We start from the raw sequence: 17,600 nt of genomic DNA on the forward strand, positions 1-17,600 counted from the left end.
AATATACTGACCTTCACCAATATTACAAACTCAACGGGTCAAATAAGTCCGTCCCCCCTCCCTATCACCATCTGGTGCAAAATCTATAAATGGTTATAGCTCGAAATACATTTTCTCCTAAATCAATAATTTTTGGTGTCTGGCTCATACAGATCGAGATCTAAACAATTGTGGAAAACGATCAATGGTGCTCTCCGTCTCCCTCCGCCATCCTCCCTCCTTCAATTGTTTTTATTAACACGCTTTTATTAGCTTTACCTGTATGTTTGCTTACAACTCTTCATTCGCTTCAACACGCCTGTTGCCTTATTAAAATGCTTTTATAATTAGCTGCACCTCATTTTTATTCCCGTGGGGGTTCGGACCCTTCCGGAATCATTTCTTTATGATTTTCGGCATTTGTCCATTTCTGGATGATTCGGGATTAGTGGACTATGTCGGGGTAATTTAGGGACCCTTCCGGGATATTTTCCGGATTGTGTTTGCGATCCGTCCGGCAGCCCGTCAGGGTAATTTCGGAACTCTTTCGGGACTGTTTAGGGATCATTTAGCTACCGTTCAGGGATCATTTCTTTTTGGTTCTCTGGACCTTTTAGAGACCCTTCAGGGAGCTTTTCTGGATGGTTTCGGAATCTGTCCGCTTACCGTCGGGGTTATTTCGTGGCTTTTTATGGATAATTTGGGAACTCTATCAGGTTATCAGCTCATTTAGTCTTTTTTTATTCTTTACAAAAATAAAATAAATCAGCCAAAAAAAATTTTTTTAAACAGATAACTTGATAAACAGGCTAACGTGAACAGCCCATATACATATTTTATTTTCTCCTTGCGGACGGGACCGCGGGTAAAGGCTAGAAAAATATAAAGCTAATTTAATAAGAAATTTCTATAGAAATGTCATTTTAAAAAGTTGTATAAATATTTTGTATTTTTCATCATTAAGCGCATTGAAATTTTAATTAGCTTTAATTTGTTTTTATTGTTCAAATTCCTGGAATATATTTTTATTTATTTTTCATTCTCACGACCCAATTATGTATAAATAGCGTCCACAAAATTGATCTTGGTGTAGTTTATACTTAAAAAGCGAAGGAAATTGTCTTAAACTATGAATTTACGCAAATATTTCGCGCTATTGTTTGTCATTCTTAACTGCGCTTTGACTTATACTAATTCGGAATATCGCATAATAGGTGGCAAGACTTGGTATATAGATAAAGAACCATACTTGGTATCAATACATATTGACGGAGAATATCATTGCGTTGGGTCATTACTAAAAATGGATAAAGTGGTTACAGCTGCAAATTGCGTGGCAGGTTTTGATGTGGACTTGTTCGTTGTTGCAGCTGGTGTAACGGATTTACGGAATATACGCTCACAGGGACAATTTCTTGGTGTGCGGGAAGCACATCATCCACCTAATTATAATCGCGTAACAAATCATATGGATATTGCTGTGATGAAAATGCGTGGATTTTTTGACAAGCTTCCAACAGTAAAAGCACTAGGACTTCCCACTCGTATATTAGCACCGAGCGCAAATTTGCGAGTAAGTGGATGGGGTTGGACAACTGTACAAGCTGAGAGTCATTCGGATATACTCCAGTCTACTCACATGCGTACATTACCATTTGATGACTGTGCTTGTCGTTATTTTACCTCAGGAAGAGTTATTACACCATCAATGATTTGTGCTACTCACGATACAGCTGATGTGTGCGTTAAAGATAATGGGGCACCGGGCGTTGTGAGAAGACAACTTCGTGCGGTGGTATCATTTAATATGGGTTGTTCGCACGACTTGTATCCGAGTGTTTTTACAGATATAATGGATATGGATGTTCGAGCTTTTATAGGTCGATTTCTAAATGTTTAATTGCGGGGTGTTGTTACAAATCGACTACTGAGTGGAAAATCACCCTAACTCGGCTGAATGCCATATTTCAGAACTCTTTTTTCATAAACGCTGCAGTTCACGTCAAAACATATAGAATTTTTGCTACGATAGAGCTTTTTCGAAAAGGTAGCTGAGATGTGGTGATATTTCAATCAGCAGTCGACTTGACGATATTTCTTTTTGTGTTATCTTCTTAATATATAAAAAACACGTGTCACACAATTGAGGCCAATGGACTCCGAAACTACTCAACCGATTTTGAATGTGTTTTGCACCCTGTGTGTAGTTTGATCTAACTTGAAATATAGGATAGGTGACTGGGTGACTAGGGTCTCGAGATATAGGCCAAAACGTGGACCCGGGTACCCCTAGAGTGTGTTTAGAGAATATGAATATCAAATAAAAGCTGTTGATGAGTGCTTTAGTAGAGGGTCATTTTCATACCCCTGGATGACTAGGGTCTCGAGATATAGGCCAAAACGTGGACCCGGGTACCCCTAGAATGTGTTTATAGAATGTGGATATCAAATGAAATCTGTTGATGAGAGCTTTATTAGAGGGTAATTTTCATACCCCTGGGTGACTAGGGTCTCGAGCTATAGGCCAAAAAGTGGACCCGGGTACCCCTAGAATGTGTTTATAGAATATTGATATCAAATGAAAGCTGTTGATGAGTGCTTTAGTAGAGGGTAATTTTCATACCCCTGGGTGACTAGGGTCTCGAGATATAGGCCAAAACGTGGACCAGGGTACCCCTAGAGTGGTTTTATAGAATATGGATATCAAATGAAAGCTGTTGATGAGTGCTTTAGTAGAGGGTAATTTTCATACCCCTGGGTGACTAGGGTCTCGAGGTATAGGCCAAAAAGTGGACCCGGGTACCCCGAGAATGTGTTTATAGAATATTGATATAAAATGAAAGCTGTTGATGAGTGCTTTAGTAGAGGGTTATTTTCATACCCCTGGGTGACTAGGGTCTCGAGCTATAGGCCAAAAAGTGGACCCGGGTACCCCTAGAATATATTTATAGTATATTGATATCAAATGAAAGCTGTTGATGAGTGCTTTAGTAGAGGGTAATTTTCATACCCCTGGGTGACTAGGGTCTCGAGGTATAGGCCAAAAAGTGGACCCGGGTACCCCTAGAATGTGTTTATAGAATATTGATATCAAATGAAAGCTGTTGATGAGTGCTTTAGTAGGGGGTAATTTTCATACCCCTGGGTGACTAGGGTCTCGAGCTATAGGCCAAAAAGTGGACCCGGGTACCCCTAGAACGTGTTTATAGAATATTGATATCAAATGAAAGCTGTTGATGAGTGCTTTAGTAGAGGGTAATTTTCATACCACTGGATGACTAGGGTCTCGAGATATATGCCAAAAAGTGGACCCGGGTACCCCTAGAATGTGTTTATAGAATATTGATATCAAATGAAACCTGTTGATGACTGCTTTAGTAGAGGATAATTTTCATACCCCTGGGTGACTAGGGTCTCGAGATATAGGCCAAAAAGTGGACCCGGGTACCCCTAGAATGTGTTTATAGAATGTGGATATCAAATGAAAGCTGTTGATAAGTGCTTTATTAGAGGGTAATTTTCATACCCCTGGGTGACTAGGGTCTCGAGATATAGGCCAAAACGTGGACCCGGGTACCCCTAGAATGTGTTTATAGAATGTGGATATCAAATGAAAGCTGTTGATGAGTGCTTTATTAGAGGGTAATTTACATACCCCTGGGTGACTAGGGCCTCGATATATAGGCCAAAACGTGGGCCAGTGAATGCCTAGACAGTGTTTATACAATATGGATATCAAATGAAAGCTGTTGATGAGTGCTTTAGTACAAAGTAATATATTATCCAGAGACGGACTGGGACTGGGATTAGGACTAGGACTGGGACTGAGACTCGGAGTGGGACTGGGACTGGAATAAAATAAATACCACCTTCTGGGGCAGGCAATAAGGGATGCAGAAGAATGAGAAGAAATTGGGAGAAGAGAAAAAAGAAAAGAGAGAAGGAGATTGAGAAAGAGATTGAATGAGACGAAGATGGAGATAGATGAAGCGAAAAAGACGGAGGTAGGAGTGAATAAAAGGATTAGGAAAAAGTGAAGAGGGGGAGGGCAGAGTCAGACGGAAAAAGCTTATTAAAATGTATGCAGATTGGCCAAATTTAGGGCAGGACAACGTCTACCGCGTCTTCTAGTCTATAAATAAATATTTATAATTGCGATTAAAAAAAAAAAAACATTTTTGATTGTATGCAATGAAAGTGTAACACATGCAAATACCTGAGGTTTTGAGATCAAACTTTATTCTTAGCTTTGAAGTTCCCTCTCTAATGAATAGAACTTGGGATAAAAATAAAATTGCGGAATAATTAGTTTGTTGCCCTGGCAAACTCCGCAATCAACCTTATGGAAATCGACGTATTCTGTTATTGACGCCATAGCATAACGCCTTAGTGATAACCATACCGTATATAAGTAATTTGTTTATGGTTGAAGTACATAGCTGAGCCTAGCCTAGCAGTTCATGAATAATAAATTAATTTCTTTCAAAACTCAACCCTCGATATTAAAAAAAAACAAGTGTAATAAATTTAATAAACCCGAATTAAATTAGCATTAAATATTGTGCAATTTAGTAAGGTCTCGTTTATTGATTGGGCTGAAAAGGTTGGGCTAGCTTAAGATACCTCAATACAAAAAGCACTTTTAAGTTTACCTAATAGGAACATTTAAGCATTTTAACAAGCAGAAAGTACTTATACCCAGCTCTAATCCTAATATGGAATGTAGGAAGCATTTTTGGGTCCTACACTTTCCTCCGGTCCTATGCCGTAGAAACATCATGATTTTTGGGTCCAGCATAGAAAAAGCATTGCCGGAACAAAAACAGGTCAATTCGGTAAATTTTTCAATATTTTTTTTTATTTGCAAACCGACATATTATGTCTTTAACTCAGAGTTAGATTCTCATGAGGGGTATGGCCTGGAAGGTTCGGTCGTTCCCAAGTTCTTCGGGCTATCTTAATAATGCTTGTTACCGTAACATGGCGGCTCAATGTGCAACAAAGGATAATCAACATCGGTAACAACCTTCGGGGAGTGTCTTTATCGGTACAACAACAACAACAACATTGGTTAAAAAGTCCTCCAAGTGGGCCTTATTAGAATATGAGAGTTCTCAATGGAAAAATAACAGAAAATTTACTTTAACAAAACAAATAGCACTAACGAGCAAATGGAAAGAACTGAATAAGCAACAATTTACAATGCTAAGTAAATTTAAAAAAAAAAAGAGCTGAAGCAGTAATGCAAACAAAAGCAAAAACGCATGAAATGAGAAGCACCATTCACGGCCAAAAAGTCAAGTGAATCTGGTTTTATATCCGCTGCGCGTTGCCGATGTGGGCACTCGACCAACACAACACTCAACAATTTGAAGGCCTCTTGAAACCAGGCGCACAGCCCAGGAATTTCTTTCTAAGACGTGTAAACACCAACTACATAGTAATGCAGAAATGCTCCCTGTTAAATAGGTTAAAAAGATACTAAAAATGTTCTAGACCGTGTCATCCAAATAGACAGCTGCTAAAATAAGAAGACACATTAGTAAGCACTATGTTGAGATCGAGGCACCCAAAACTCAGGTTTAACTATTACTTATACAGGATCGCCCCCACATACGTGAGGTTTGTTCCCATGTATTCAACTGTAATATGGAGTCCCTCAAACATACGCTTTTTATTGTCCTTCCTTTTGACTTCGACATACTTGACTTTGTCTCTAGACTAGCTCCTCACCACAATATTCATAATATACTGGAAAAAAGTCTGTTAAGTCTACATTTTGTCAACTGGCAACAACTGAAGCATTTTGAGAATTAGCTTCTACTATCTTATATTCTACCTTTTCGAGCATGTAAAATCCTCAAGTTAAGGGCTTCAATTGATTTTTATATCAAACAAATGATATTGGCAAAATTCTGTATGCCACTTAGGTCTTTGTTACGAAGTTAATGAACAGGCGGGCTACCTAGCCAAGCAGGGTTTTTAGCAGCATTATATGGTCCATAGGCTTTCTGCGTGCTTTCAGAAAAGCGAACACTAGGCAAATCATTGGTAACTGGGGGCCGGAACAGTTCAGACAACACTGGGTTGAACGCATAAAGCAGACAGGCCAAATTTTGTATACTCCCAGCTTTGAGATATCAACCAAACTCATTAATCTATGCAGAAAAGACAAAGGAACTCTCACTGGGTACTATACGGCACACTTTAGCCTACGAAATCACTTAAATGAGTGGTGGCACCTATTGGATGGGGCGAATCACTACTACAACAACAACACAAACCTGAGTTGGAGATTGAAATGCTGGTTTACATTACTGCGAATGCGCGATCTGGCAAGGGAGAGAATAACCCATCTAGGTGGCGTGAATCTTAATCCTTTCCTGATATGGAGTAAAACGCCTGAAGAGGCTTAGAATATACCCGCGGTAGGTATGCCTGTCGTAAGAGGCGAGTAAAATACAAACTGATTTAAGGGGTTGTGTAGCGCAACCATCTCAAGGGGTTGCCATCGCAATATATAGCTTCTCCAAACCAATTGTCAACCTCACCTACCCGTGACAAATCGTATTTCATTAACAGCCGCGGCTCTGGCGACCCCGAACTCCTGATGGATCTACGGAGTTGGAGGGCGGGTTGGCCTAGGTTTCATGTGGTCATACCACATCGTTCCCGAGATGGTCGGGCTAGTACCTTTATGATGCTTGGTAACGCGACGTACCGGATCTGCATCCGGCAAAGGATCATCAACATCGAAAACACTCCCCAAGGCCTTAGGGGAGTGTCCTTATAGCTACAACAAAAACAACAGGTATTAAAATACATTAAAAGCCTCCACATAAAGTAATAGGCTGAAAGGCCAAGCAATATATCTATTAAAAGGTCGGAGTGCATCGAACACTCGGAACAATAATAATAATTATGTAAGGCGCGATCGCCTCCGAAGAGATTTAAAGCCGAGCTTCTCTTTCAATTTGAGTTGTGCTCTTTTTTTAATGTTTCCTACAAATTGGCGGGCGGAGACCATGTTTTATGGCGACTCCGAACGGCTTCTCCAAGACAGATGAATTTTCTGAGCTTTCATTGTAGAAATACGTTCGAAGTACTTGCCAAATCACTACTGATGGGCGACGCCGCTTAGAAAAACTTTCTTCTTATTGAAAAAACTTGTTTCTTACATTTTGATGTTGCTCTTTCTGGGGCTAGAACCCAGGATCGTCGGTGTGGTAGGCGGAGCGCGCTACCACCACAACACCGCAGCTTTGACACGGAAGCTTTGGAAGACTATTTATAAATGGATATGACAAACAGGATTAATTGGATTAATTTGATTAATTTGAGTGCTACGTTCAATTACACGGAACATTTTCGGTGGGAATTGCAAGAAAGCCATACACTGAAAATACTATAACACCAATTGAGCAAAAAACATTCCAAAATTCAGCCAGTTTTATTCTTATTAGGACGCACTTATTATATACTCAACGGTCAATGTACGAAAAGCGTTTACGCAACACGCAATTTTGCTAGCCTTGAGTGCATACCTATATACATATGTATGTATGTACCTACCTATAGAAAATTAGTAGTACATATTATACCTGGGGAATATAAATTCGCATAACGCCAAATGATAGGCATAAATACAGACCTACGAACACGAGTCCATAGGTTCCGTAGTATATACATTTAATTTTGTTTTTGATTATACTCACTATACTAATATTAGTGTTGTTACTATGTTGACAATTAAACCAATGATCGTTATAAGATTCGGCGCTAGCCATAGTGGCGTCATTGAGACCAACCAATTCCACCATGGCTGTAGCCATGGATCCAAAAGGCTATTACTGCTGCAGGAGTATTTGTGTTCAGACAGTTTTTTCAGCTGTTGAGGGCTGAGTATACGTTCCTTGTATGTAATTGATGGCATGTTGATTGTGCACTTAAAATAATGGCGTCTATGCTGTGATGAGAAGTTCGATGCTTATTGTGCTAACAGCCGATGATTAACCTAAGTTGCGGGTTGTTGTATTATTATTGCGGGCAGACGTTTTACGGCGTATTAACAAATGCTGTTTTAGGTAGTAGTGCAGTTTACGGTACCCACCCTAAAGTTGGGCTAAGATTTTCGAGTGAGGTATCAAAAGACGCGTATTAATCTCGAGAACAATAATCCGATGGCGGACAAGAAAAATTGTATCTCTCTCCGGAGATATTTGCAGTTGAAGTTGGCGATTTTCATGTGGTTGTTGTTGTGTTTGTACCCACAAAAAAATTGTGCATCACCGTGGCGGTAGCCACGGTTACACCACACACCCGGACTTGGCATGGCGTAGCCCAGGGTTATTTTTTTAAGCGCGGCCGAGGGCCGCCAACGCAGAAAGGTGTTCTGCGCAAAAATACTATGGATCCCACCCCCGGTTTCGGAGGGACCGCGGGTCTTTTTCGGTTTTTCGTTAATATCTTTTGAACGGGTAAAAAAAGTTAACTTCCGCTTTCGGATTCTTGATCTAGACGTGAATACAACTCACTCCAAAATTTTGGCCCAAATTTCGGTGGGTACTGTAAACTGCACTATTACCCTGTTTTAAACAATACACTTGAATTATTGGCATGAGCAGCGTAGTGTAGTAGATAAAAAAAAGAAATTAGCAAATTCTCATGCACACACACGTTTAAGCGCGAATTTTTTGTCAACTTATTTTCAGCCTTTTCTGGCACACACAAAATATAAATTCACGTGGTTGACTTTTTGCAATAGTCGGCAAATTTTAAATATAATTATTTTGCTAATTCAGCTCCGCAATAGATATAAAAAAACTTTTCAGTTTACTACGCATACACACACTTATTAACACGCGTTTATGCTGCACAATTTCACAAAACCCTAGCAGTTTTTTTTTGTGTTTTTATTACATTTTACTTTTTAATTTTCACAAAGGTTTCGTGTTGACGTTGAAATTATCTGTTGCTCCTAGCGATTTTCATGAATTAAATTTCAGCACAGTTTTCATGAATTTTCACGTCGTGATCTGATGAAAATCGTTTTTTGTTTTTTGTGCAAAAGCAGGGCAAATGATTGGGGAAAATGTCAAACAAATGCCAAAAAAAAGTTTCAATTGGGGGCTTTGGTTTATAGTCAAAATTGTATGGGGCCTTGTGTAGGTGTACGTCATGATTTGTATGCGTGCGTATAAAGTGTCATATTTGATATATGTACACAGGGTTGCATATGGCTGGAAAATAACAGCTTGGAACGTGTTTGCGCAAACCGTGTGATGTGAGACAAAGAGAATAAACACAATAGGGCCGTTCCATTGGTTTATCGAGCTCTGGCTCTGGCTCAAATCTCATTGGAACGATCTAGATCAACTTTATGAGAGCTGGCAGCACTAATATAAAACATCTGTTTTGTAGAAAATAAGAAGAAACGTACACAAAATTTTAAGATACTGCTAGAATTATTACCATTTAAATAGTTTCGCACGTAAGCAAACTGTTTATTTTCCTTACATCATCTTCAAGTTGTTTACTCTTTCAGTGGTCTTTTTTTTAAATATGGCGAGATCTTTTATGTATACACAAATGTACACGTATTTAGTTCAGTGCTACAATTGCTCAACTATATGGTTGGCTCATCTCACCAGCTGATTTTATTTTTTTCATTTCACTGGAGTAGGGATTGTCAGAAGGAGATGACAAACTTAAAAAGAAACCAACGAATTTACAACATTTTCTTACAACTTACAAATGCTGCTAAGTTTTACGTTTTCATTCCATTCCATTCGTACAACACCATCACGCTAATTTTGGCAATGTGAACAAAGGTATGTTATTGCTGTAGAGATGAGCCAACCATATAGTTGAGCCATGAGTGCTACCAACTCAAAAGTGGTTAGCTGTCAAAAAATCTACTACAGAAAACGAAACGAACAGAACTGCTATACGGATCAGAAATTGAACCAGATAAATATCAGGATCACAACGTTGTTGTTGCATTTGCATGTTTAATTTCTATCCATATCTCGCTCAAGTCTCAATGGAACGTAACTAATAAGAGCCGTCACTCGTTATTTTGTGGCGAGTATCTCGCTGGAAATTGAAAAAATTGATGCCGAATGTTTTCTGAGAGGGACATTTTTAATTGTCTAGCATTTATCCATGCCGTGTAGGCCCCTTGTGCAACTGTGATTTTTGGAAAGAGAATTAAATAAATTAATTAAATACAGTCGAAATATAAATACAAATACCCCACGAAAATGTATAGAAGACATTTATAAACATCTCGCCTAAAAAAAAAGTAGCGACTACCTCTCAGTATACATCGAGTAAATGCCAAAAAAATAACGAGTGAGGGCTCTTATTGTATTTATCCTCTTTGGTTTCGGTTGAAAACGGTCAATTAAGAATTGTAAATCTTACATAGTAGCGCAACTAACAGCTGATCGCACATTCACACGCACAGTTCTCGACTCAGTTTAAAAAAAAACTTTAGATTGTTTAGCTCAAATTTTAAAGTGAGATAATTCTTACGAATTTATGTATATAGAATATATAAGGCGTTTTTGTTGTTATTAAAACAATATTTTTATTTATATTAAAGCTTTTATCGTTTTTTTTTTAACTTTGAAAAAACTCCGAACACCATCCTTCATTATGTCATTCGACTGCCTATTTTAATGCCTCCCACATAAAAAATTGAAACAGGGTTTATGTAATCACAAAAGTGTTGCTCCTGTTACACAGCATTTTAACTTCTTTCATGCCGAAAATTGTTCAGTTCAGAGTTATTGATTTTCATTGAAAATTTATTATATTACATGAGGTTACTCCTCTAAGTGTAAAAAGCATATAAAACGTAGATTTTTTCAAATTATTGTGAAAAACTTTTTAAACACAACAACAAAGTATATCGGTAAAATATTTTCTGATTACTGAATTTCTGTACCCAAATTCATTATATTTGTGTAATACAATAATCTGGTAACAGAAATTTTAAATGAAAAAACAACAATGTTACACGTGTGGCGCTTTATATTTTGTTAAGTTTTTCTAGACTTTTTTGACTCTAATTTAAATAAGTTTTGCTATGTCCGTATGTGTGCGCATTGTTGGAGGCTAAAAGTCTTCTATTATTTATATTTCCGTGAAAATATATGCTACTATTTCAACTGTAAATACTACATAGTTTTATTAACTATCAAATGCAACTCTGATTAAAGTACTCGTACGTATCAAAAATGCATCTTTAGACCTTGGATTTGCATCAGGTGAGCAAGGCTGTTTGTAATTTTGACGTTTTTCGCTTAGTTGACGCACTTGATATTGTAAACTATGGACGGGTGTATATAAATGAAGGCACGTATAAATGAAGTCTGTGATTAGTGCATGTGGTTTTAGACCAATCTTACACAAGCACCAATCTACAAAAAAATCCGTTAATCTACGCGTTCGCATATGTTTTACTTCGTGCCTCGATTTAGAGATGACACCCTAGATTTGCTTATAAAATTGTGCTCGTAAGCTGCTTCACAACTGTGGTGTTTGAGTTTTACATACATTTTATTTATTTTCAATTAATTTTATTATTTTTCATTTTTATTATTAAAGTTAGTGCCTCAAACTTTTATTTACTAAAGAAAATTGGTTGTTTTGTAAAAAAAGTGATTTTTAAATGGATTAATAAAAGGTTACCAAAAATTGTTTCTAATGTTGTTGGTGTATAATATTATAGTATAATATGAAACAATTTCTTTTGATGAATGGGTTTTTTGAACAACAAAATATATAAAAAAAAATCGTACTAAATGCATTGTTTTAGACAGCAGAAAACATTGAACCCAATCAATTTTTTTTGTTATCTAAACGTTTTTCCGTATAAAATTCATGATAGGACAAAATATTTTACTATCAGCTGACCAGCCTACGATAAATACTTTGAAGTCCATTTGTTGGTTGAGGTGTGGTTCCGTTGCACTTATAGTTCGCTTATCCAACTTCATCACGAAATGATGAACGGATGCGATTCGAAAGAACAAACAAGCTTCGGCCCAGGAAGTATTTCTATCGACACTCCTATCCAAAAGCAGAGGAAGCGAGAGACTTCAACCGAGTTGGCGGAGGCAGGAGGAGGAAGACTTGATCTCCCTTGATGCTCTGAATGAACGTTAGTTATCGCGTAATTCCAAAATTTTTGACAAATTGCCAATTGTTCGAGGGCCAATTTGGTATAGGTAAGACCATGCACTAATCTAAAATAAATCTTCATAAGTTATTCTACACATGTACGTATGACACATCCCTAGAAGCTAGATTATGTGCTGTCAAATATGTCTGTCATCTTGTTTACGGTTTTTTTTGACGTTTGACCTTTATTTAGAGATGACAACCTAGAGATGGTTCGCTTTGTGCACTGGGCTCGTAGACAGCCACCCTAGAACTTCTACCAATGAAAAAGCTAGATAACAAGCCTCAGGTTCAGATCACAACCACGGCAAAGGAATGTCCGGGGACCTGCATTAAATGCCCGGCAGCTTGATATTCTCGTGAAGGCTGACATCACCGTCTTGCAGGAATCACGACGGAAGGGGGGAAAGCAGATTGACGTCTACCAAAGTGGCCATCTGAGGAGCGCATTTCTGAGCCAAGGTGTTGTGTTTGTGGTGAGAAAGAAATTTTGACGCAAGTACAGTTGGTCATGGCTGTGAACGTGCGACTCACTGCGGTTCGTATCAAGGCGGTGTTTTGCATAGGAGTCTCTTAATGAGAAACTAGACAAGTCATACTATGTGTGCCACCGCCAGGGTGAGAATTTGGACCACATAATAAAAGTAGCCCAAAGTTCGAAGTTGATTGACTTCGCCATGCCACCATGTTACTCGGCTGTCTCCTGAGCGAATAAGTCGATGCACTAGCGATTCGACAATAGACATATCACTAGTGTCATGGATATGCGCATGCTAATATATGCAAATAAAGACTCGGAACACTGTCTTGTGGCAGCCAAGATATGCACACCTCGGTGCAGCGTAGGGAGTGCGCGCACAACTCACAATTTTTTACTTAGAGCAATCTTTGATGACGATGTAGCCGAGGAATGGGAATCGATTAACCGGCAACGGCTTTTGGAAAAACAAACGGTGTCGGTCGGATAATAGAACAAAAGGTATGGAATTCTTGAGGGCTGCCAAACGAAAATTTCTTAAGCATTTCCAGACATTGAACTTTTTTCTACTTCTGCTATGCGGAAAATCAAATTTAAATATAATACTATGTTCAAACAGAAAAATAAATTGAGGCTATTTTGATTTAAATTGAGTGGTGTTCATACAACTCTATTTAGCTTACACAATAGTAATTTGATAGCTGGTTGGCTCATATCTACAGTAACAACATATCTTTGTTGAGACTGTCAAAATGTGCGTGTTGGTATTAGGTGAATGGAATGGAATGAAAACATAAAACTTTGAAACTTTTGTGTGTTGTAAGAAAATGTGTTCAATGTTTTGGTTTCATTTTGATTTTGCCATCTTCTTTTGACGATCCCTACTCCAGTGAAATGAAAGACATAAAATCAGCTGATGAAATGAGCCAGCCATATAGTTCAGCCATGCGTAACTGACGTTTAAGTATACTCAATAAACACACTTTACAATGTTGCATTTGCAGTTTGAAACAATTTATTACGCAATTTTTTTTAAATTGGAAATTTATTATTACAATTTATTATATGACAAATTGCGTAATAAATTGCCTAAACAGTATAAATTGCCAATTTGGTGTGTGTTTAAGATCAAATTCCAATCTCAAATCTCATCTACACAATCTATAACTATTGTTAGAACGGCGAGCATATGTATGTGTGTATATGTGAGCATTTCGTGCAATTTGTTTTGTTTCGTTTTGTTGTTTTTTATGTAAATTGATTGCACTTTTATTGAACTTTGCTTTTTTAAATATTCTCTTTTGGCCTGTCAAATAAACGCAGTTGCAGACTGCTTCAAATGCTGTTTTTCTTAATAAATTTACGAAATAAATCTAAAAGTATACTTTTAGGCGCAAATAAAGAAATAAAAAAGTTGTGTGTGGGTTCACCCTTTTTAATGCGCAAACTTTATTTGTATTTGTGTATAGCTCGTGTATATGAAACAAAGTTATAATACCCTGTTTAGCAAGTACAGCTGGGTATAAAAAAACTAGTACTAAAACTGCATATGTATGTATGTATTTAAACACTATTATTACACATATTTATGTTTTTTTTAATATTTGTTTCATTTAAGTTATATATAACTGTTTGTTGTCTCTTAGCACAATTTTTTGTTCAGTTTTGTTATATAATAATTTTGTTATTGAATTTATTCATACACAAAACAAAAAACAGAAAACAAGAAAAAAATTATCAAAAATATAAATTTAAAAACATGACACATATTTGAACGCATAAATACTTTATGAAACGCTAAAACAACAAACAATGTTTTAAAATATAAGTATGTACATATGTTTGTATGTATGTATATACTCTATAACACTGCAATTTCGGTAGTTTGAGGAAGAGAAAACATTGAAAAAAAAACTTTTTCAAATATTTTATATCGATATTGTTTAAAAGTTTTGTTTGACTTTTGAATAAAATTGAAGATTGAAAATTTTTCATTAATTGCATCAAACACAGATAACAAATACAGTAAAAAAATGTTCAAAACAGAAAATAAAATTTTTTATACAAATAAAAAACATCTAGGATTGCAAGTTTAAATGAATTGAATACGAAAATATATAAATTGAAAACTAAAAAGTAAAGAAATTAAAAAATTTTATTTTAGCCTTTTTTATTGTAAAATTTATTATTTTACTTAAAAAATGCACTTTAGATATTTATTTTTAATAGTTACATATCTATTTTTTTAATTGCTGTTGGTGTTTTTCTGAAATGTAGAAGTTTTGAGAGGATGATTTGTTTTGATGCCGTGCGATTTTATTTTATTTATTTTTTTTTGGAACAAGCTCCAAAAAAAGAAACAATGCGTTATGTAAAAACAAAGGTTAATTAAGTCTTGATTTTTAAAACTTTAGTCTTGAACTAAAAGAAAAAAAAAAAAAACAAAACGAAAAAACACAAAAAACACAAAACGCAGAAGTCAAAATTGATAATTTTAAACTCTAAAAAAAACTTTCTAGAAAGAAAAATTGCGTTGCGATATATGTATCTATGCATCTTTCAATGAGAAAAAAATTTTTTTATGAAATACATTTTTGGGTTACGCAACTTGTGTTGAAGAAATTTGGTAACTTGTTAGAAATCAGATTCATAAGAAATATTTTATATGTATAAAATTTGTTATAAAAAAGTTGAAAAATTCTTTTGACTACAAATACTTTTTTAACTTGGCAAAGACTTTAGAAAATGTTTTATAAGTATAAAATTTGGTATAAAAAAGTTTGAAAATTCTTTTTACTACAAATATTTTTTTAACTTGGCAAAGACATACTATTCTAGAAAATCTTTATAAAGTTAATACATAATGGGCATATAAATAATTATTTGCATATTCTAATAAAAAAAAGTTGGAGAAAACATGCTGCAATACAAAAATTTTGTTGAGAATAAAAAAATTGTTTTTACCCGATTAAATAAATTCAATGCAGACAAAATTGAATATATTGTAAAAAAAGCGGTAGCTAGACTAAAATTGTATTAAAAATAATTTGCTTATAGTTGGGGGAAAAAAACGGGACAGTAGTACACTACTTTTCAATAAAGTTTTATTTTAGTTAATTTTGAAAAACCGCGTAAAAAAAAAGGTAACAAAATTTTTTTTTAACTTTGTAACTATAACTTTGAAAGAAAATTAAATGCGAAATTAATTTTTGTATTTTAAATCTCTATTATTTAAAACTAAAAAAACACAAATATATTAAAAAAATTAAATTAACAATTATTTTTGTTTTATCGGCCTTTTGATAAAGGATTGAAGGTTCTATTCGAGCTGAAGGCCTTTGACAATAATTTTTTAATCATAAAAAATTTAAACGGAAAAATGTAGAAAACAATAGAGGTATTCTCACTGTTCAGAAACCAAAAAAAGTAGAATGTTTTCCATTCGCAACAACAAAATACTGTGACGAATATTCACATCACTAAGTGATACTAGCATCCCTAATCCCATACTAAGCAGTACGTAAACAAATCAACCATCATTTACACATGTACATACAAGGCAAAAGAGAGATACTCACCATCAGCCGAAGTGGTACTCACATATACAGTCGCATATGGCTACAAACTACAAATATACATGTAGATGGCATGAAGCATGAAGTTCACGAAATTACTAGACCTTAAGAGAAATAGGTGAACGAGGAACCGAGAGTATAAAAGCAACGCAAGATGAGGCATGACTAATCAGTTTTGATTTAAACACGCTATTGGTTGTGAAGTATAAGTGTTATTGTGAAGTGCTCTCAAAGTATTCTAATAAAGACCATTTTGCATTATTGAATATTGGAGTTATTTTTTTTTTTTTGTTTTTTTTTTTTTCTCGGACGTTGTGGCAGCGCACTGCCCTCAAGTGGCCCGATGAAACCAGGCTAATTGTTTTTTTTTAATTCATACATTTTTTTTTTTTCGTTTTTATACCCTAATACTTATCTCATCAGCTGAGAAATATAGATTCACAAAATACAATAGACTAAAAGTATAAACATAATTTTTTAATTATTAAGAGAAGATAGAACCGTCTTTTTTATGGCAAAGAGCGAGTCCGAAACATCAATTATTCTCCAGTGAGAGTTATAATCTTCACACAAACATAGAAAAGGTTCGTGTAGTTGGAAATTGCTTCTGCATTGTTTAAGAATTATAGGTTTATAATGCCTTGAAACTCGGCGTGGAACATTCAAGTTTACTTCGTTCAATAGAAATAGCCTTGAAATCGATCAATTTAAAAGTCTAGCCATAAATAGTACACCTAGCATTTCTCTACGACTTGCAAGGGTAGGAAGATTTATTAGTTTTAATAGATTAGTGTAAGGAGGAAGATTATACGGAGAGTCCCATTGAAGATTTCTCAAGGCGAAAAGTAAAAACTGTTTTTGAATTGATTCTAGTCTATCCACATGAACTTGATAACGCGGATTCCAAATTATCGATCCATATTCTAATATCGGCCTCACCAATGATATAAAAAGGGTTTTTGTAACGTAAGGATCACTAAACTCCCTTGCCCATCTTTTCACAAATGCTAAAACTCCTCTCCCTTTATTGACTGTGGCATTAATATGAGGGTTGAAACTAAGTCTGCAATTAACTGTAACTCCCAAGTCGACAAAAACATCAACGCCTTCCACAGTTTGGCCATTAATTTTGTAGGAAGCTGGCTGTATGTTCCCACGTGAAAAACACATGGATTTACATTTTTCTATGTTGAGAGGCATAAAATTCGCATTACACCAAGTAACTAAACGATTTAAATCCGCCTGGAGTACAGAACGTTCTTCAACCGACGCGTATGACTTAAAAAGTTTATGTCGTCGGCATACATTAAAATTTTAGAATATTATATAGTTGTGGAAACATCGTTTATAAAGATCAAAAACAGAATAGGACCGAGATG

General features: G+C 35.8%; 1 protein-coding gene across 17 annotated transcripts in view; it reads right to left on the reverse strand.

Annotated features, from left to right (window-relative positions):
• The window catches only part of bbc (choline/ethanolaminephosphotransferase 1 bbc), a 156,663-nt gene that overhangs the window by 100,175 nt on the left and 38,888 nt on the right, over window positions 1-17,600 (reverse strand). For 3 of the 17 annotated variants that reach the window (XM_067771724.1, XM_067771722.1, XM_067771721.1), the window contains exons 1-2: window positions 8,564-9,143; window positions 7,695-7,993 (exon numbers count right to left, since the gene is read on the reverse strand). The exons of 1 other annotated variant lie outside the window; for it this stretch is intronic. In XM_067771724.1, coding sequence (XP_067627825.1) covers window positions 7,695-7,912 — 218 coding nt within the window. In that variant the 5' untranslated portion in view covers window positions 7,913-7,993; window positions 8,564-9,143. Of the gene's footprint in view, window positions 1-7,694; window positions 7,994-8,545; window positions 9,170-17,600 lie in introns of those variants that run through there. 13 more of the 17 variants (XM_067771717.1, XM_067771716.1, XM_067771714.1 and 10 more) reach the window with 13 other exon arrangements.

This window comes from Eurosta solidaginis, chromosome 3 (genome assembly GCF_040869045.1).
Source record: "Eurosta solidaginis isolate ZX-2024a chromosome 3, ASM4086904v1, whole genome shotgun sequence".
Taxonomy (NCBI): domain Eukaryota; kingdom Metazoa; phylum Arthropoda; class Insecta; order Diptera; family Tephritidae; genus Eurosta; species Eurosta solidaginis.